This window comes from Pipistrellus hanaki (assembly GCF_964339955.1).
Source record: "Pipistrellus hanaki genome assembly, chromosome: 2".
In the NCBI taxonomy this organism is placed as follows: Eukaryota; Metazoa; Chordata; class Mammalia; order Chiroptera; family Vespertilionidae; genus Pipistrellus; species Pipistrellus hanaki.
The window spans coordinates 93,070,671-93,085,106 of record NC_140504.1 but is presented as its reverse complement, the minus strand read 5'-3'; the positions used below and the strand labels follow the sequence as shown (position 1 = coordinate 93,085,106).

The following is a 14,436-nucleotide window of genomic DNA, read 5'->3' as shown; positions in this document are numbered from 1 at the left end:
GAGAGAGAGAGAACAAACTCCTGGACATAGACAACAGTGTGTTGATTGTGGGGTGGAAGTGAGGTTGGGAGGAGATGAAAGAGGGCATAGAGGAGATAAATGGTGATGGGGAAAAATAAAAAAAATAAAAAAAAGATAAATACATAAAAAATAAAATGAACAATATCTGTCAGGTCCAGTAGAAAATTATCCCAAACTCTTAGCACAGTGTTCAGGAAAAGCTATGTGCTTAATAAATGTGTACTAATAAGTTTAAATGTAAAAAAATGCCTTCATATATGAAAAATGCTAAGAGAAATTTTATAGTTACTAATGCTGTCACCATGATATCTTATTAAATATTAAATTAGGACTGCTCTTTATATATTGTCTTTAAAGTATCAAGTTGGGCACATAAAATCTAACAATCAATATTGTTTAATATAGGTCCAACCTTTTGACATAAAACTAGTTATTTTTTAATTTAACTCTTTCCTTTTAAAAAATTGGGGGACAATAATAGAGTAATATGTAAGAAAAATCACAATAAAATCTATCATAAAATTATAATGTCACTTTGGGGAAAAAAAGGGGGGGGGGCATTTTAACAATAGTAGAGTTCCTTCCAAGAAAGGACAGATGGCAACTTATCACCAACTCCCACCCTCCCTCATAGAGCACTGTTTTTATTTTGTTACATTCCAGTTAAAACTCACTGCAGCGTGGCACTGAGTACATATCATATGTGGAAATCTCATTAGAGCAGATTGAAAATTAAAATTCATATTTCTAATTCTTAAGTCTAAAGAAAATTTTTATCACTTGAACTTTCATTGTGTAAACATCGGGATAGTACACAACTTATAAGTACAAATATGATGATGTATGGTGTTTCTCCAATAGAGAAGCTGAGAATACCAGCTTGATATGAATTTAGAGCACTACATTAGAAAATGAGACCATCTGCCATGTCATTATTCAGCTAAGTAATCCAGAAAAAATTCTTCCACTTCTCTGAATCTGATATCTACCTATATATATATGAAAGCTGAAGCAACTGAAAGACCAGAACAACCGGAATGACTGGTTGACCAGTCACTATGACAGGCACTGACCACCAGGGGACTAATGCTCAATGCAGGAGCTGCCCCCTAGTGCTCAGTGCACTCCCACAGCAGGAGCACCACTCAGCTGACCAACTGATCTGGCAGCCCACCAGCCTGGCGGCAGCCAGTACTCCCACAGGTCCAATCTCCAGAGAACGGACCAGGCACCAAGAGACCAGCACCACCAGCACAATCCCGACAGCACCGCCAGCCTCCTGGAAGTCAGCCTCCGGCACCACAGCTGCTTCCCTCCCTAGACGTTCCACAAGGTGAAAAAGATATAGAAGCAGTCGTCAGGTGGCTCCTGAAAACCAGTGGGAATATCAGTGGGATAGATCCAGATCCCAGGACGCCAAGGATGTCCCACCGCTCACCCAAAGGGCCGATCATATCCTCCACCCCCCTTGGAACCCTACCTGTGCATGAATTCACGTACCAGGCCTCTAGTTAAGATCATAAAAATGGAAAGCCAAACTAGTTTATTTTTTAAAAAATCCTTTCCAGAAAAAAATACTTTATAATATTTACACAAGAAATTCAGAGTGATTTCCGTTTTCCATTTGTTTTTATATAGAACCATCTGAGGCAATAGTAAGTACACTACAAGAAGCTTCTTACCTCTGGTGTCATTTTCTATTTCAGTCCTCCAGCGATGTAAACAGCTTTCCAGCACAGAAAGTTCTTCTTCTGTTATGTGCCTTGGTGCAGGATGCATGGGCAAGTCTGGAGGTATTCGAGACTGAGTGAATGGTTTGTGAATCATCGATCTTGAAGAGATGGCAGCTATTGATGTAGGTGATGTGCTTGGCAATTCCGAAGAGGCAGCTCCCTGTTGTTCCATTGTGCTGTATTTTTAAAACATAAAGTATTAAACTTTCCAAATTGAAGCTCTGGACAAAGACTGCCAAATACATAGCATTAAATTGGCTTATTATTTCAAAAAGAAAAGGTCTTAAGAATAGAAGAGATGTAGAGTAACCTAAGTCCTCATGAGTATCTTAACCCACAAGGACTACATTATTTTAAGGAAGAAATTGTGGCTATATAGTAGAAATAGCTTGATCATAGCTTCTGAAAAAACATACCAACAAATCTTATGAGTACCAAAAGAATAAATACCTTTCCTTGCTAATACTTACCAGCTTACACTGTAGAAGAAATTTCTAATTTAACAGTATTATTTTCATGAGTAAAAGGTTGAGCCAGATAACATACTAAAATAATCTAAAGTATTATATAACTATGAATAGAAAAAATATGAAAAATTCAATCCACAACCAGAAAATCTATTGAAATAATGAAATAAGAAAGCACCTAGAAGACATATAACAAATGTTCTAAATGAATCTAATCTTTTTAGAATTCATTAAAATTAATCACAGCATGCATCTTATAAAACCTTCTTCAAAGGGTACCAATTATATTATTATGCAACATAGAAAGCACAGTTTGTCTTTTGTATCAAAAAGACTTTTTACCTTGGTAATGCCTGTGATGGTACGGAACCACTAGGTGGGGAACTAGCATCAATATCATCAACAGGAGAAGTGCAAACAGGTTTACTTGAGGCAAATTCCAATGCATACTGCAGAACATCTACCAACGGAAAGCGCTTGGGACCCGAACCATAGCTTAAATATCTATTAACCATAAAATGTATAAATGCTTTAATTTGAATATAAAGCAAATTTGTGTTTTTCAATAATTTTTACAAAACATGATATGAATACTTCAATGAATCTCTCAACAATGAAACTAATTTTCAGATGAAGACAGTAAGACTAAATATACATTCAAGAGATAAATTAAATATTCTCCAAAAGAAACCAAAGCTGATTAAGTCTAAATGTGTATATACACTGTTATGACACTGCTCTAAGTTTCATCTCCTAAGACTACTTTTTAGTTGTTTTCTGGTTTCATGATGACTAATATTATCTTCCTACTATTTTACCTCTGATTATTTTTCAATATTATTACTGATACCTTTTAAGAATAAGAATTATTGAAATACAATCTATTATATTTATATAATAAAGTTTCAGGGTATTTTTAAATTAGCACTAAAACAAAAGAACAAAGATAAGATCAGAGGCTGCAAACTGGCAGGTGACATTTCAGCCTGGGGACTTAATCTGAACTACAGAATATTTGCCAGTCTAGATGTTGGCTTCTGGAAATACTCTAACACTTTAGGGATACTGAGATGACATTTATCATGACTCCACCGGCTAGTATGGCTGTCAGCCACTCCCTTTCCAAGGGGTGTGCTCTAGGCACCCCTATCCACCACTATGTTTGACTTGTTGCCCTTCTTCATAAAGCCTCCACAAGGTCCTGGTAGGCATCTGAGTTTGTATCTTCTGTATTAAGGAGGAAAACTCAGTCACCGTTTGTCTTAGAGGAAATCTCAAGAGTAATATTTAGTATCATGAAAGAAGAAACCTCAATTATAAATTAGTTTATATCTACTTTCAGAACCATATCTGTTGTTGGTGAGATTATTTACTTTTAAATACCAAAATAATTTTCAAATGACAACTATAAAAGATTTTAGGTTTCTAACAGTTTAGTAAAAAACTAAACTATACAAGCAAAAATCAGTTCAGAATTATTATCTACTCCTAGGATCATAAATTACTCGAGAAAAATGTAAGATTAAAAATTCTATATAATCACTAAAAGCATGAACTTCCATAGTTCATAATTCTGTAGAAGTTACAATACCTTTCTAGTCTTTGTTGTAATACTGTAAGGTAATCTTTCAGTCTCTTGATCTCTTCTCTCTTAATTCTTGTTATTTCTCTATTTATGTGCATGTATCTTGCAGAAAAAAGGAAAATAGCAATCAATCATTAGAATCTCTAAATATTGTGGAAGGAGATACAATAGTAAGCCTAGTCAGCCTGTACTGTGCCCTCTCACAGTCCAGGAGCCCGCAGGAGGTGTCCAACTGCCACAGAGGCAGGAAAGGCTCCTGCCACCGCTGCTGTGCCCGCCAACCATGAGCCTGGCTTCTGGCTAAGCGGCGTTCCACCTGTAGGAGCACACTGACCACCAGGGGGCAGCCCCTGCATTGAGCGTCTGCCCCCTGATGGTCAGTGTGCATCACAGCAACTGGTTGTTTCACTGTTCAGTCAATTTGCATATTAGCCCTTTATTATATAGGGTATCAAACAGTATAAAATAGTACTTTTGAAAATTTGACAGAATTTTAATACAAAAATATAATTTTTTTAAAAACCTCCTTATAACATAATTTCCATTTACTATACCTTTTTGTGACAAATGCTACCACATATTTTATATAAAAATTAAAGACTAACTTTAAGAAAATTAAATGACATTCATCTCTAAACATAATAATTCTTCATTTGGTTACTAAACTGTTTAAAAACTAATTTATGCTATATCCCAAAACATACCTGTCCAGATATAAAACTTGAGGAAATTCTAATTTATTGTGAATTTTTTCTGGTCTTCCCAATGCCTGATTAAATTCAAATCTTGACAATTCAAATGTTAACACAGGTGGTAGTTCAGTAAACCAATGCTGAAAGAAACAATAATTCAAAACCTTAGTATCATCTTTCTGTTTTCTCCATTCCAATTTTAGGCACAGGATGTCAGGAATGATATTTTCATATGCATCGTCACAATGCTGACATCACAAAAAAATGATTATGATTAGGTATAGTATTTAGATAAAACTCACACTTTTTGAAAATTCCAAGGATGAGGATAACATACAACCAGGAAAGAGATAAAACTTCTAACAATTCTTCTTCCATGACAATTCTTTATATTAGAATTTATAACCCAAAGAGAAAGCCATTGGTTAAAATCATAACTTAGTAGCTCAAATCTTTTATTTTTTAAATTTATATTGTTGAAAGTATTACTATGCCCCCTCATTCCCCCTATAAATCCTTCTAACCCTCTCCCTCCCCCAACCCCAGGCCTTCACCACCCTATTTTGTCTATGTCTATGGGTTATGAATATATGCATTTAAGTTCTTTGGTTGATCACTTTCCACCCAACCCATCCACCCTTGCCTTTTGTCTGAGATTCAACAGTCTGTTCCATGTGTCTACATCTCTGGATCTATTTTGTTCATCAGTCTATTTTGCTTATTAGATTAACTCAAGATTATATTACTATTGCTACCATAAATGGAACATATACTTATTATAATTAACCATACTGTCAAAACCTGTGACAAAGTTGCAAGATGTAGTACATAAAGACAATTCTGTAATATAAATGATAACAATTCTCATATTAAAAACTAGGAACTGTTTTAAACTTAATTGTTCCACTGGAAATTTAACTAATTTAAGAAAAATATATATCACTAATAAATATTATGGCAATTATGTTTGAAATCCTTTATAGTAACTAGTATTTAACAAATTAAATGCCTCATTGCTTTGTACCAACTCCACCACAAACTTTGGGCAATGTTCAGTTAAGCATGTTATACAATAAACTTCAAAAAAAATTTTTTGGTAAAATACCTTCAAGTTTTATATAAATACTGAAGGCCTGGTGCATGAATTTGTGCACAGGTGGGGTCCGGCCGGCCCACCTCAATAAAGGCCTATCGGGTCCAGGCCAGTGTGGGGAGGGGATGCAGGAGGTTTGATAGCTGGCTCCGTCCCCAATTGGGGTGGGTAGAGGCTGATCGGGGCCCCAATCTGGCCAGTTCTGGTTGCTTGGCTTTCATATATATATATATATATATATATATATATATATATATATATATATATATATGCAGGGCCACTAGTGTGTGTGTGTGTGTGTGTGTGTGTGTGTGTGTGTATACACACACACACTAGTGGCCCTGCATGAGAATTTGTGCACAAGTAGCTTGCTGCCGCCTGCCTCAGCTGACCGCCTGCCCACCACCACTGTAGCTCTCCACTGCACACAGCTCACTGCCCCGCCTCCTATAGCTCTCCCTGGCTTGTAGCTCACTACCCCGCCCTCCTGGTGATCAGTCGGTTATGAGTCACGGCATAACAACCATTTGCATATTTCCTCCTTATTATATAGGATTATTAACTTAAAAAGAAAAGCCAACAAATTCAGAAGTATAACATAATGGAACAAATAAATTTAAAGTAGTTATTATAAGTGGTTATGCAGTGTACCACTTTTTACTACTATAAAAATAAATTGCCACACTAAATCATGTGTGATATTTCAATAGCCAAAAAATGATACCACACAAATGTCAATAAGCCAAGAGGTCATTAAAATCAAACATCCAAAGTAAAATCAGAAATGAAGTACATTTGGCAAACTGAATTAATTTAACTAAAATCTTGCAAGTTACTACTTTTCTCTAAATAAAGCTAATAAAGGTATACAGTTTTATGGAGAGCAGCTACAGTGTTTAAACAGGTTCAAGCCTCGGACTAATGAGAGGGCACTGTCCACTCGTGGCAAAGCCACATTGAAGTCCTCCTAGCTTGGAGGGCAAAGCCCTTCCTGCCCAATTATGGCCAAAGACTATAGTTGTAAGCTTGACCTTATAGACTAATCCTGTGGTCCCACGTGGCTAAGTGATATAGGCTGCAGGAGGTGCAGCAAGTAAATAAAGCTTGATATGTGCATATAACTGAATAGATTCAAAATCCACAAAAACATTGTAAACATCATGACCACACTCTTACCTTGCTTCGAGGAATCTGGCTATAAAATATTTGGATTGCAGGCTGTGGCACTGTCTCCCATCAGAGAGGGCAGCATCGCACCTACCCCCAGCTTTATTCTCTTGTCTGTCTTTTCTAATACTTCACTGCCCCTCCCCACCTCAGGTTTACCCATGACCATGCTGAGCACGGGACACAGTTATTCAACCATTACTCCCTCCCCAAATGTTAATGATTACCTGAATTGAGAATTCCTAAATTGTATTTGGTTTATGTTTTACTAAAAGTTGAGGTTTAAGAAATTTGTTATATTTTATATATGGGTACTACCTAAAGTTGACTAGATCTAATATCAGAAACATCTCATACTTTTTAAAATTTCTTGAACAGAATTGCTTATTTATTTTGTTCTCATAGACATTGACAAAAATTTTAGTTAGCTGTAATCCACACCTAAAATTACTATTAAAAATTAAAACATACTCCACAACCAAAGGACTTGTATGCAAGCATATAAGCATAACAAATGGACAAAGACGGAGGTTGGGGGTAAGGGCATGTACTGGGGGTTAGGGGCGGCCAGGGACAGGTCAATGGGGGGAAAAGGAGACTTATGTAATAATTAAAAATAAAATATACGCCATACATATCACCAAAAAAAAACTTGTAATGCCTCTGGACCGTGGTCGGCAAACTGCAACTTGCGAGCCACATTCGGCTCTTTGGTCCCCTGAGTGTGGCTATTCCACAAAATACCATGGCCTGGGCAAATCTATTTTGAAGAAGTGGCATTAGAAAAAGTTCAAGTTTAAAAAATTTGGCTCTCAAGAAATTTCAATTGTACTGTTGATATTTGGTTCTGTTGACTAATGAGTTTGTCAACCACTGCCTTAGAATATTATTCTATACTCCATTTTATGATACTCAAGTAAGTATATAAGATTTTAAGAACTGTTAGTTTCATATTTTATTGCAACACTTTATTTTTTGGTGTTCTTAATCCTCACCCAAGGATATTTTTCCATTGATCTTTTAGAGAGATTGGAAAAGAGAGGGAAAAATAGAGAGAAAACATCAATTTGAGATAAACACATCGATTAGTTGCCACTTGCAATTGCCTTGAACAGGGCACGGGTCAGAAGGAAAGAGCCTGCAATCAAGGTACATGCCCTTGGCCGAAATCAAACCCAGAACCCTTTCGTTCACTGGCCAGCACTTATCTATTGAGCCAAACTGGCTAGGGCTGTTGCAATACTTTAAAAGTCACCATTAAAACAAAAAAGTCATATACTTTAATTCATGGGAACCTAGAACTGTCAATTAAAATGCTTACATTGGGGATATGTTTCTCTGGAAACCATAAAAAGTCCAGGAAATAGCTTCCAAACCTTTCCAGAAAATGTTCGTAATAAATTGTGCAATATGTGCCTATGGTGAACACATTTCCTCTAACTCAAGCATGGAGGCTCACAAAGACAACTACTAGCAATTGCTTAGCAATGACTGATTTTCGAGATTCATATCTGTCCTTTACTTTCTGCTATAACACTCCCCAAAAGATAAGTACATGTATCTAGATGTATGGGTAGATGGATATACAGATGGAGCTGGAGAGACAGAGTTGGGTGACAAGATAGAAAGCAGTAGACACAGATAAATCCTATATAATAAAAGCCTAATATGCAAATCTATCGAATGGTGGAACAACCAGTCGCTATGATACGCACTGACCCACCAGGGGGCAGACGCTCAACGCAGGAGCTGCCCCCTGGTAGTCAGTGCGTTCCCACAGGGGGAGTGCCGCTCAGCCAGAAGCTGGGCTCATGGCTGGCAAGTACAGCAGTTGTGGCAAGAGCCTCTCCCACCTCTGCTGCAAGCGGGCGGTAAGGAGTGAGGGGTCCCAGACTGAGAGAGCCCTAGACTGCAAGAGGGTGCAGGCTGGGCTGAGGGGACCCCCCAAAAAGCCAGTGCCATAATGCTGTAACAACCAAATGACCGGTCACCATGAAGTAGATGGAGCACTTCTCGGTCCCTCCCCCACGACCCACAGGCTCCAATTGCAGCAAGGCTGTGGCCAGCAGGCAGGTGGGGTGGTGGGTGGGTGGGTGTGGCAAGGTGGGTGCCCTAAGACAAATGCCACGAGGCACACATGGGTGGGTGGGCCACATGATTTCACGAAATGGGCCTCTAGTAAGTTTATAATATACTAGAGGCCTAATGTATGAAATTTGTGCAAGAGGTTTGGCCCGCAGAGCATCAGCTGTCTGGTCTAATTAGCATATTATGCTTTTATTATAGATTTTGTAAATTATTTCCTTCTGGAGAAAAAAAATTCTTCCATCTGTCCTTCACATAATTATACTGAAATTTTACAAGAAAAGGGGTCTGGTGTTGCCTATTTAGGCCTGGACAAATTCCAACAATATTTAATATAAGTAACATACTTCTATATAAAATTCCACCCTAATATCAATGGTTTTTCATCTTTATAAACTTCCAGAACAAGCATGCTGTAAAGACTAGTACCTTCACTGAAAAGTCTAAAACTGAATAATGTCCTAACGGATAATATTAACAGAAAATTTTGAGATGATGTGTTTATGTGACAATTTAACATAGATTACTAGAGGCCAGGTGCATGAAATTTGTGCATGGGTAGGGTCCCTAGGCCTGGCCACCGATTAGGGCCGATCAGGGTCTTCCTTCCAGCTGCCAGCTGCAGCCTTCCTTCGTTCCACATGCCCCCTGGTGGTCTGCACGTGTCATGTCATAGCAAGCGATCGTACTCCTGGTAAAACTCCCAAGGGTACACACTGCATATTAGCCTTTGATAGATAGATAGATAGATAGATAGATAGATAGATAGATAGAGATAGGTAGGCTATGCAGATTTCTCAAATACAGTATGTCTAAATTACCATCATTCAATGCAAACACATATTTAGAGAATTCAAAATTAGTAGGCAGCTATAGAAATGAGGCCTTAAATTGTGCTTTACAGCACTGTTATAAAGATTTAGGGGGAGAGGGTTGATGCAGATGTTAAACTCACCTCTTGGCCTGATTTTCCTGAATTCTCTGAATGTAAAGATTCAATTTCTCCTTCAATCATAGCAGCTTCTAGGCACTCATGTAGATCTTTGAATCCATTGACCTGAAGTGGGTACTGACCAAACAGTTCAGTATTTTCAAATTTTTTACCTATAGGAGGGGGGAAAGTTAATTAAATTACTATTTCTCAATGTGGCCTTTTAGCTACTAATTGTATCTATGAATGACCTCTTGAACCTGAAAACTTAACTCTGATGGATTATGTTCCAGAGGGTAGTGAGCTAACATGTAAACCAATTTTCCTGTTGGTTTCTATATGTACATTCACATCCAGCCATATATTCATTTCAACCCAAATGTAACATATGTACGTACTTATTCTTCCAAAAAATCCTTCTAAAGGCAAGATACTGTGCTAAACAATAAAAATATCTATAACAGCGAAAAACAAGAGATGGTCCTGAGCTGAGGAAACTCAGCCTCTTTTGGAAAAAAGACATCATACACATTAATTGTACACATAATTATGAACAAACAACTGTTTGGTATTGTAAATGTAATAAAAAGTGTGGTGAGACAGACTGCTGTGAGAGGGTAGAAAAAGGGAAGCTGCCTTAGTCTTTAGGGATTGAGAGTAGAACAGAGAGGCTTCCCTAGCAAAAATGACTTTCATTCTCAGACTTAGTGAGTGGGAGTTAGCCAGGCCAGAGTGTCCAGGAACTGAAGAGTATCCTTGGCCAAGGAAAGCAGACACAAAGATTTTAAAGCTGCAAAGAACTTAGCATGTTTGAAGAACAAAGAAGAGGACAATATAGCTTGGGGAAGCAATGGGGAGATGACAACCAAGAGTTAGTTAGGTGGGTCAAAATCTACAAAGTCAAACAGCTCTTGTTAAGAATGTTTTCAGAAGGCATTAAATCTAGAAATAATAGGATCAAAAGAACAAGCAAAACAGAAATTTCATAGATAAAAGAGTAAGCTGATAGGTGTGAAGTGGGGAGTGGAGGTATTGAGCAAAAAGAAAAAACTCAATGACAGGTACAGGGAAGGGGAGTGGCAAAAGATAGAGGAGGGTATAGAGGGCATAAATGGTGATAGAGACGTGACTTGGGGTGTTGAACACACAATCCCATGTATAGATGTTGTGTCATAGAACTGTGCACCTGAAATCTGTAATTTTGTTAACCAGTGTCATCCTGATAAGTAAAATAAAAAGGCAAAAATGGTCAGATTTATGCATTTAAAACATTATTTTGGCTTCTGTATTAAGTTGGTGATAGATTACTAGGAGACTATTATGGAATCCATACAACATAGAATAGAGTGTTACCAGTAAAAGTGTACAAAAACACATGAATTTACACACACACACACACACACACACACACTCATACACACACACTTATGTATGTATACAAGAAGGAACACCAGTAAGGCTTGATTGACTGGCTCAATGCAGGGTATCAGGAATGAGACTCACATTTCTAGTATCAACAATTGGGCTGATGTTTATGTACTAACGGTGGCCCCACTAAAGGAAGCACAGAGAATTGTTTTTGTTTTAAGGTTGTAGTAGACAAAACTGATTTATTTATTTATTTATTTTTAATAAATCTTTATTGTTCAGATTACAATTGTTCCTCTTTTTTCCCTCTATTGCTCCCCTCCACCAGATTCCTATCCCACCCTGTGCCCTTTCCCCACCCCCCACTGTCCTCATCCATAGGTGTACAATTTTTGTTCAGTCTCTTCCCGCACCCCCACTCCCCTTTCCGAGAATCGTCAACCCACTCCCTTTCTATAACTCTGATTCTATTATATTCACCAGTTAATACTGTTCATCAGATTTTTTAATTCCCTTGGTTTTTAGATTCACTTGTTGATAGTTACATATTTGTTGTTCATAATTTTTATCTTTATCTTCTTCCTCTTCTTAAAGAATACTTTTCAGCATTTCACATAATTCTGGTTTGGTGGTGATGAACTCCTTTAGCTTTTTTGTATTTATGAAGCTCTTTATCTGCCCTTCAATTGTGAGTGATAGCTTTGCTGGGTAGAGTAATCTTGGTTGTAGGTTCTTGCTATTCATCACTTTGAATATTTCTTGCCATTCCCGTCTGGCCTGCATAGTTTCTGTTGAGAAATCAGCTGACAATCGTATGGGTGCTCCTTTATAGGTGCTCCTGCTTTTCTCTTGCTGCTTTTAATAGTCTCTCTTTGTCTTTTGTTCTTGGAATTTTAATTATGCTGTGTCTTGGTGTGGTCCTCTTTGGGTTCCTTTTGTTTGGGGTTCAGTGCACTTCCTGGACTTTTAAGTCTATTTCATTCACCAGGTGAGGGGAGTTTTCTGTCACTATTTCTTCCAATAGGTTTTCAGTATCTTGCTCTCTCTCTTCTTCTGGGACCTCCATAATTCTGATGTTGGTTCGCTTGAAGTTGTCCCAGAGGCTTCTTACACTATCTTCAACTTTCTGGATTCTCTTCTCTTCTTGCTTCTGTGGGAGGAGTGTCCTCTCGTTCTTTGAGTTCCAAATCTTTGACTTGATTCTTGTGATCTTCCCGTCTGTTTTTAGGACTCTGTATATTTTTTATTTCATTCAGTGTATGCTTTATTTCTAGTTGATCCTTTTTCATATCCTCAAAGGTCTCGTTAATTTTATTGGCCTTTTCTAGGAAATTCTTGAAAAACCTTATAACTGTGGTTTTGAACTCTATGTCCATTCTTTTGCTTTCCTTCATTTCCTTTCTTTGTGGCCTGCCTCTTTTTTGCATTTTATTGATAGCTGCTTCCTTGAGTTGATGGAGTAGCTTTGTGTGCTAAGTATCCTAGCAGGGCCCAGTAGCTCAGCCTTCTCAATTACCTGAGGTGGACAGTCTTGGTGCAGCCCTTTGTGGGTTATGTGTGCAGTCTTGCTGTTAAGCCTTGCTTGCTTGTAGTGGACATAACTGTTTTAGAATGTTCCAAGAAACTTCAAGTTGAGAAGATAGTTGGATATATGAGTCTATAAGATTATTCCTCTCATCTGAAGCTCTAAATTAAAAATTGCTGACTTACTGGTAGCAGGAAACCAAGGCAGTAAATGAGACTGTCTAAGGAATCAGTAAACAGATAAGGAAGAGGGCCTAAGCTGAGTCCCAAAGATGCCCTACCTTTAACATAAGAAAAGACTATAAAAATAACTACTAAGAAGTACCCACTCAGAAATTTTTAAAAAAAATATATTTTATTGATTTTGTACAGAGAGGAAGGGAGAGAGATAGAGAGTTAGAATCATCGATGAGAGAGAGTCATCGATCAGCTGCCTCTTGCACACCCCCTACTGGGGATATGCCCGCAACCAAGGTACATGCCTTTGACCAGAATCAAACCCGGGACCTTCCAGTCCCCAAGCCGACGCTCTATCCATTGAGCCAAACCGGTTTCGGCCCCACTCAGAAATTTTAAAAAGCCAAAAAAATATGGTGCTATAGAAGCCAGATGAGTATTTTTAAGAAAAGGGAAAAATGAAAGAAGAGGAGAGAGTGGAGTCAATAGAATTAATAGCTGATAGGAGTTCAGTACAAAAACTGAGAGGGACCCAACGAACTTGAACACATGTAAAAAAAATCAATAATCGCCTTAACTGGTTTGGCTCAGTGGATAGAGTGTCGGCCTGTGGACAGAAAGGTCCCAGGTTCGATTCTGGTCAAGGGCATGTATCTTGGTTGCAGGCACATCCCCAGTAGGAGGTGGGCAGGAGGCGGTTGATCAATGTTTCTTTCTCACCAATGTTTCTAACTTTATCCCTCTCCCTTCCTCTTTGTAAAAATTCAATAAAATATATTTTTAAAAAAACACACAAACAAACAAAAAAAACCCAATAACCTTAAAGAAAAATATTCCTTTAGGAAGAAGTCTGGGCCAAAAGCAAAAGCAGGATGGTTTTATAGTACATGGGGAGTTAGCAGATAACATCAAACCCCTTTTCAAAGGGTCTTATACTTAAATAGGATTAACTTAAAAGCGTGTCTCAATTTTTAAGACATGAGATACCAGATCAGTCTAATTACCAATGAGAAGACACATTAAAGAGGGAAAAGCTGAAAATAAAAAAACAACAGCAATAAAAAACCCATAAGATTATAAGACAGTGAGGTCTGGGTCAGGGGTCCTCAAACTTTTTAAAGTGGGGGCCAGATCACGGTCCCTCAGAGAGCTGGAGGGCCGGACTATATGAACTACTAATTCCTACTGTAACACCTCGGCTGTGCTCACTGCCCAAAAAACCTGGCGGGCCGGATCAGACTCCTCTGCGGGCCGCATGTGGCCCGCGGGCCGTAGTTTGAAGACCCCTGTTGGGTGAAAGCATGAAGGAATGAGATTCTTAAAACATATAAAGAATACTCTGTTGGCATAAGACTAAATATTCCTCTATTATCTGGGGGATCAAATAAAACCAATTAGTGGCATTAGGAATGGATTCAGGTTGCAAAGTCTGCAGCACATATATTTGATGATGAGGGTTTTAAAAACTGTGATACAATATTATAAACACAAAATTAGATTTAGGGTCTTAGGACCCATGGTTAGGTTTCATTAGCTTCACAATCAATTCATGAAAGTTGAAGTAAAGTGTTTTTCAGACAATGACGTTAGAAT

At 38.0% G+C, this 14,436-nt stretch overlaps 2 protein-coding genes across 4 annotated transcripts in view; both read right to left on the bottom strand.

Annotated features, from left to right (window-relative positions):
* The window catches only part of USP25 (ubiquitin specific peptidase 25), a 176,388-nt gene that overhangs the window by 64,040 nt on the left and 97,912 nt on the right, over positions 1–14,436 (bottom strand). For all 3 annotated transcript variants that reach the window (XM_084875916.1, XM_084875917.1, XM_084875918.1), the window contains exons 10-14: positions 9,799–9,947; positions 4,511–4,638; positions 3,813–3,908; positions 2,564–2,725; positions 1,704–1,930 (exon numbers count right to left, since the gene is read on the bottom strand). In XM_084875916.1, coding sequence (XP_084732042.1) covers positions 1,704–1,930; positions 2,564–2,725; positions 3,813–3,908; positions 4,511–4,638; positions 9,799–9,947 — 762 coding nt within the window. The remainder of the gene's footprint in view (positions 1–1,703; positions 1,931–2,563; positions 2,726–3,812; positions 3,909–4,510; positions 4,639–9,798; positions 9,948–14,436) is intronic.
* P2RY13 (purinergic receptor P2Y13) overlaps positions 1–14,436 on the bottom strand; it is a 403,762-nt gene that overhangs the window by 349,856 nt on the left and 39,470 nt on the right. The gene's annotated exons all lie outside the window — the stretch shown is intronic.